Source organism: Lolium rigidum, chromosome 5, assembly GCF_022539505.1.
Source record: "Lolium rigidum isolate FL_2022 chromosome 5, APGP_CSIRO_Lrig_0.1, whole genome shotgun sequence".
NCBI lineage: Eukaryota > Viridiplantae > Streptophyta > Magnoliopsida > Poales > Poaceae > Lolium > Lolium rigidum.
The window spans coordinates 259,046,820-259,053,697 of record NC_061512.1 but is presented as its reverse complement, the minus strand read 5'-3'; the positions used below and the strand labels follow the sequence as shown (position 1 = coordinate 259,053,697).

General features: G+C 44.3%; 1 protein-coding gene across 1 annotated transcript; it reads left to right on the top strand.

Moving 5' to 3' along the window:
• The first annotated feature begins 1,647 nt into the window (after positions 1 to 1,647).
• Positions 1,648 to 6,106, top strand: LOC124657526 (O-fucosyltransferase 6-like). Its single transcript, XM_047196064.1, has 9 exons — positions 1,648 to 1,842; positions 2,257 to 2,347; positions 2,570 to 2,646; positions 3,173 to 3,261; positions 3,373 to 3,556; positions 3,872 to 4,053; positions 4,704 to 4,806; positions 4,889 to 5,220; positions 5,299 to 6,106. Exons 1-9 carry the CDS (start codon positions 1,648 to 1,650, stop codon positions 5,816 to 5,818), a joined length of 1,773 nt encoding a protein of 590 aa, XP_047052020.1. The 3' UTR covers positions 5,819 to 6,106.
• Positions 6,107 to 6,878: the final 772 nt, after the last annotated feature.

Sequence of the window (6,878 nt, the reverse complement as noted above, 5' to 3'; positions counted from 1 at the left end):
GGTTCCCCGAAGAACTGCGCAGGGCGGGAACAACTCCACCTAGTACACCGGAACGCTGCCGAGATCCGGATCCAGAAGATCTATTTATGCAACTTCGGCGGATCGGGACCGGGAGCGTCGTTGAGCACCATATGTGTGCGAAATTACGAGGTGCTACATTTGCGGTACACCTGGGCAAAGTTCGGGCCGGGCCGGGCTTTAAAAAGCCCGCGGGTAAAAAGTCAGGCCCGAGCCCGGCCCGACCGTCGGGCCTGTAATTTAAGCCTGAACCTGGCCCGAACGAGCAAAAAGCCCGGCCCGGCCCGAGAAGCCCGGCCCGACTAGGCTAAAATGCACGAAAATGAAGGCCGAGTTCGGCCCGGCCCGACATTCGGGCTCAGATTTCAGCCCCGAGCCCGGCCCGAAGTGCAAGCCCGACTGGCCCGGCCCGATGTTCGGGCTCAGATTTCAGGCCCGAGCCCGGCCCGAAGTGCAAGCCCGACCGGGCCTGGCCCAGGATTTTCGGGCCGGGCTGCCCATGCCCAGATGTAATTTGCGGTACTTGCCTTGGGGAGACGGTTTCTTCACGACCCTGAGGTCGGCGTCACCTATTCAACTACATTAACCACGTTCTAGCGAAACGTTGACCGCTATCGGTCTACGAGGGTACGTTCACCAATATCTTTTGCGTTACAACATTACTCTTAGATAGATCTGGACAACTAGGTTGCGTTAGTTAGAACTTTTTTCTGTTACGAATCCCAGCATGTACATGAATAGCACCACTCCTACAGTAATCAAATTAGAATTAATTTTGAAATTTGCAAATAAACATTACCAGCTGCAAAATAAATAGTACCATATATGAAACGATTGGGGAAAAATATTGCAACTTCATACTTCATCAACAATATCTTATGCGATAACTTTGGAAATGGACGCCTCTTTCATTTAGGAAACATACTACTGTCTTCTTTTACATTGACTTCCTAAAAAGTTTTCCATTATTTGTCACCTCTTTTATTCGCGAAAATATTACTACCTTCTTATGTTGATCATCTCACGACCTACCGTGCCATTGTTTTTGCGGAAACTTCGAAAAGGAAATTATTGTATTGTCCGTTGCCTCTTTTATTTAGGAAAGGTACTACTGTCATCTTTTACGGTGACTTTGGAAAAAAGATATTCTATTTTTCTGCCTCTTTTATTCAGGGAAATATTACTAGTTATTGTATTGATCGTCTAACAATAACCCTAAGGCGTGGTGTGTCGCCGCGCTTCTTTTCTTATAGTGGTCTCACGATCGCCCCATGCCTACGTAGCGTATAGAAAGAAACACTCCGTTATTCCTCGGCTCTCTTATTCGCTAAAATATCATCATCTTCTTTTGTTGATTGCCTCACTATCGGGGCAACGGTTTCACGAGTGCACAAATTCTCTTCTTTCTTATTATTATACACCGTACATAATTAAGTGTGTTTTCTTTTTACGAAACGCGTCGTGTCAATATTCAAATCCAAAATCTCGGATTCGGCTAAGGTGCACTGCACTACACAAGGAGACAAAAAAAAAAAATCCCCCCGCGCCGAGCCTGTCGATCTATGTCGTCTCCGTCCCGGCGACCTCCTCTCCCCGCCCCGCCGCGTCCCCCGCATCTCCCCGCCGGAGATGGCCCACCCGAGGCGCCGCGCCCACCCGCGCGCCGGGCACTCCGCGTGCCCGCGCCGCGGCGCCCTGCCGGCGGTGGCGGCGCTCCTCCTGCTCTTCCTCGCCGTCTCGCTCCTCTCCATCGCCATCTCCGCGCCGCGTGTCGCGGACCGCCACCCCGGCGCCTCCTCCCGCCGGTCCCTCCGCCACCCTCCGGTACGAACGTCTAGCTCCGGCTCCCCCTCCCCCTCGCGCTGTTTATGCGGTTCGATTCGATCTCTTGCCAACAGCCCGGGTGGTGAAACGGAGTGCTATCACGCTCCAGCTAGGTCGCAATGCAAGGATTCCATTCTTGCTTATGCCGCGGATTTGGTAAATATGTCGAATTCCGATAACAACAGATGGTCAAGTAGTGAACACCCTAGTCTCCCTCATCCACCTGTCTTGCAAATTTCGTCCGTGCACACGTATCTTACATCGGACCATCCAGGCACATACACTAGTAGTAGTTTTCCTCACCTGAAGATTTCAGGATTTGGTTACGTGGTGGTAGCTTTTCTGCATAGGAAATGTTTAGCTCTCTTTACATAACTGATCGATCAATCAATTCACGTGTCACCCAAAATGCAGCCAAGTGGATGGACTGCGCGAGACGGTCTCTGGGGTTCACAGCTCGCTACCAACTTCTATGGATGCAGTAACGCTAGCCGTAAATTCCTTGGTGAGACACCGCTCTGCCGAAACTTCTCCTAATATTGTGTCTATATATATATATACACTGCGTCACTGCATCATGATTATTGAATGCTGTGCACACTTTTGTAGTGGGTGTTGGTTGATGAACACCTGGGGGTCGTTTCATGCTATATTTCGGAATTTTGAGGTGCCATTTTTGTATTATGACAACTTCACTACATCTTGCTAAAGCCTTTTTTTTTTGCAGATTCCAGTATTGCCACACAATCCGATCGATATTTGATTATTGTTACAAGTGGAGGTCTGAATCAGCAGAGAACAGGGGTGAGGTGCACCTAACCCCCCTCCCCCCGCTTCCCTTGTATGAATACGTTCTCATGTGTGTGAATGGACATGTGATAGGAACACTAACCTCAGCTGCACTGATTGTCGAAGATATTTATCTAAGTACTTTAGGTACTGTTGCGCCAATGATTTGTGTCATTCTTGGGCTCTTTTGAGTCTATTTGTCCCAAGAGAATATCAAAAACGCCATCCTCCCTGTACAATACAGTACATATACATTTGAGAAGCTTCTGATGGACACACTAGAAGCATTTGGTTTTTATTTGTGTATATGCTAAGCCACATCAAGTTCCTTCCTTTCTTCAGCCTTACCTTTTTGTTCTAGCTGATAATTTGCAACCATGCATCTTCATTTTAAGATTTATGCAGAATAAGAACTACAGTTTACTGCAAAGCATATGCTTCGTACATTTACTTGCAAGTCTAAAGTACGCAAGTACTTTTGTATGTTCTCTACAACTGAACTGTGTGTATCAAACAAACCGTGGCATCTGCTTCTTTTCAGATAGTTGATGCTGTAGTTGCTGCACGTATTTTAAATGCTACACTTGTTGTCCCCAAGTTGGACCAGACATCTTTCTGGAAAGATTCAAGGTATGTAAGTAGTGAGGGCTTCCAAATCTCAACGGTGGTCTTCTATGACTGTTTAAGTGATTAAGTTGAACAAATTTTGCTTATTCTATATTAATGCAACATCTGCTGCAGCAATTTTTCCGAAATCTTTGATATCGACTGGTTCATTTCATTTCTTGCGAAGGATGTCAAAATTATCAAAGAACCTCCAGAAAAAGGAGGGAAAGCTGTGCGACCTTATAAAATGCGTGTCCCCCGGAAATGTACTCCACAATGTTACTTGAAGCGTGTCTTGCCTGCACTTCTGAAGAAACATGTAAGTTTTGCCCCTGTGGCTTAGTAGGAGTCTTTGTTACTGGGGACATATTAGTTCTGTATGAAATTAATCTTATTTTCTTGAAACACACAACCTATCAGTAGATTAAATTTAGTTAGGCATTTTAATAAATAGCCTTTACCAAAAGATTTTTCAGTGATGCTTGCACTCTGTTCATCCAGTTTCTTGGTACATTGTTCTGCCCTCTTTGCTTCTTTCTGTACTTCCATTTTCTTTTCAGCTCATTTGTGGCTGAGGTTATTGAAGTTCTCACTCTCAAGTCACAGGCTTATTATTTTCTTCCTCGTGTTGCAGGTTATTCGGATGACGAAATATGACTACAGGCTCTCAAATAAATTGGACACTGACCTGCAAAAACTGCGTTGCAGAGTAAATTACCATGCTTTGAGATTTACTGATCCAATACAAAAATTGGGTGAAAAGCTAATACAAAGAATGCGAGAGAAGAGCAGATATTTTATTGCTCTTCATTTGAGGTACACTTAGCTGAAGCTGTCCTCGATACACATATTTCCTTTCTTCATAATATGCCAATTTCAGTTTACCCCTCATCCTTTTGGTTTCAACTTGCAAGTACATATGTAATGACCCTCTGTGTGATATCTTGTTTCTGGGAAATACAATTTTCGGGTAACACATAAATTATACTACTGTTACTGAACTCTCTCAAAATATGACAGAGACATATGTGACCTTGCAGTTTTCATGACAACAGGGGACATACTTAGACTACCGAATTACGAAAGTTTAATGAAAAAGTTTAAAATAATCTTCATTCCTTTGTCGTTCTCATGTCTTTCTCCGGTACATCCGTTTCTTCAAGAATTCCAGAGTTGTAGGATATTCCCCTCATCCAAGTTTTTTTGCACAATATGAAGCTGGATTTCGAATTATTGAAATACACCTAATGTCATTATGATTCACTATCTAGATTCCTTTCAGATCGAACCAATTGTTTTTGTCTTAACTAGAATTATAATTGAGCAGAAAAATTATGATGTCTAAATGGCTAACTGATCAAAAGGAAAGAAGAAAATGAAAGAAAATATTTTGCTTGCAAAATGTGAAGCATGCATCATTATACTTTTGTTTATTGATCAACATAGGTTTTCTGTTTTTCTGGCAGATTCGAAAGTGATATGCTTGCTTTTTCTGGGTGTTACTATGGTGGTGGAGAAAAGGAGAGGAGAGATCTAGGTGCCATTCGCAAGCGATGGAAAACCTTGCATGTATGAACAGTTTGCATCTCAGTTACTTATACAAGTGAGCTAAAGTTGCCCATTGCCAACTTATCGTGTTTTAAAATTTCAGACAAGTAACCCAGAGAAAGGAAGAAGGCAAGGTAGATGCCCACTAACTCCTGAGGAGGTAGGGCTGCTGTTGCGGGCATTAGGCTATGGAAGTGATGTCCATATCTATGCTGCTTCTGGTGAGATATATGGAGGGGAAACTACATTAGCACCCCTCAAGGCGCTCTTCCCGAATTTCCATACAAAAGAATCATTGGCAAGCAAAGATGAGTTGACTCCGTTCTTGACACACTCATCTCGCATGGCTGCAATTGATTTCATTGTTTGTGATGGAAGTGATGCTTTTGTGACTAACAACAATGGCAACATGGCTAAAATACTTGCTGGGCGAAGGTGATGCTTCTGCTGGCTATTTATGTCTCTGTTCATTTTTCATTCTGAGTTCTGACCATCTAGTGATGCTCTTTGCAGGAGATATTTTAGCCACAAGAGAACAATCCGCCCAAATGCTAAACAGCTCTACCCGTTATTTATGAATAGGGGGAACATGTCATGGGACAAATTCTCCTCTCAGATGAGAATACTCCAGAAAGGATTTATGGGAGATCCCTTGGAAGTCATGCCAGGAAGAGGTGAATTCCATGCCAACCCTGCTGCATGTATATGTGGAAAGACCGACCAAAATTCAGTAGTCAAATCAATTCCTGTTAGTAATCGTCAGGAAACCATAGATAGCACTGGAATAAGGAAGGCCATTGGCGAACCAGCATATCCTATTTACATCGACGAAGAGGTGGATGGGTCAGACTCTGAAGAAGACCCCACAGGGGCAGGAGAAGAGACGATTACTGAGGATGATCTCAATGCGAGAGAAGAGATGATTGCTGAAGATGATCCTGCTGCAACAGGAGAGATGGTTGACACCGAGGCTGACGATGAATCGTTGTCCAAGCAGGAGGATTCTGAGCTGGAGGAGATCCTTTCAGATTAGTTTGAGTTATTATTGTGCAGCTAAAAGAAACTAGTTAAGTTATGCAGATCTGACTTTGCATACATGTGTTGTATGTGGTAGCAAGTGATGGACTTTGACCCCTCCAGAATATAGAATAGATAGATCTGCAGACTCTGGTGTACATAGATCATGCAGTGGAGCTGTACAGGCTCTCCTCTCCCCCCTCAGCTCAACAAGGGTGGCCTCAATTGGCGTCTCCAGTAGTTTCCTGAGATTTTGTAATATCAGGTTCCTTGCCCTTAGTTTCTGGAAATATGTTGGTTCTTCGTGTCTTCTTTTATTTTTCTTTTGGCCATGTTTTTATGTGGCATGATTAATCTCTTTTTGTGAGGAAGTCTCTTCTGTTGTTACACTAACACAATCCACTAATTTTTTCTTAACGCATAATTGCTCTCAACATATTATTATGCTGCAGTATAAGATTTCCTTATCTTTGTATGATATTTTATGATTTTAGTCTTAGTGAATCTCAAAGCAGCTCTCTGAAAATTAGAGCACATGATAGCTCATGTATTTGCATGTGTATGTACATTTGTATTTCCCTAGATTTCCTGATATTTATATGATTTTTTTTCAGTGATGTATTCCATGAGTTTATTTTTGTTATCAATAGGCTCAGCACTGATATTTCATCCCCGAAGCCTGGAGGCTGCGGGCGTCATCCTTGTGCACTTACCTCGTTTTTCCTACAATCTCTCTCGCAACATATGATTTTGGGCGCGTTTGGTAGGATGTGCGCTCCTTGGCTCGCATCGGCTCAGCAATTGTCGGTCCGTTTGGTTGCCTGGGCTGAGTGGCGTTGTTGCACGAATCGGTTCTCAAAGCACCCTCGGGCCGGGTTCTGGAGGAACGCTCGGTTCGACATTTCCCAGCGGTGCAGACAAATCTCCAACGCGGCTGATGCAAAAAGGAATCTTCGACGCACGTGCGGAGACGAGGATGGAGATGGCGGGAGCTGCGGCGTGCATTGGCGAAAGCGAGAAGGGGGGTGGGAAGGATTCCGTCACCTCCCGCCGCGCCCATGGCCTATTTCTACCCC

Coding starts and splice junctions, on each gene's coding strand:
- LOC124657526 (XM_047196064.1), top strand. CDS start 1,648: ATGGCCCACCCGAGGCGCCGCGCCCACCCGCGCGCCGGGCACTCCGCG. Junction 2,647..3,172: donor TGAATCAGCAGAGAACAGGG/GTGAGGTGCACC, acceptor GCTTCTTTTCAG/ATAGTTGATGCTGTAGTTGC. Junction 4,807..4,888: donor AGCGATGGAAAACCTTGCAT/GTATGAACAGTT, acceptor TTAAAATTTCAG/ACAAGTAACCCAGAGAAAGG.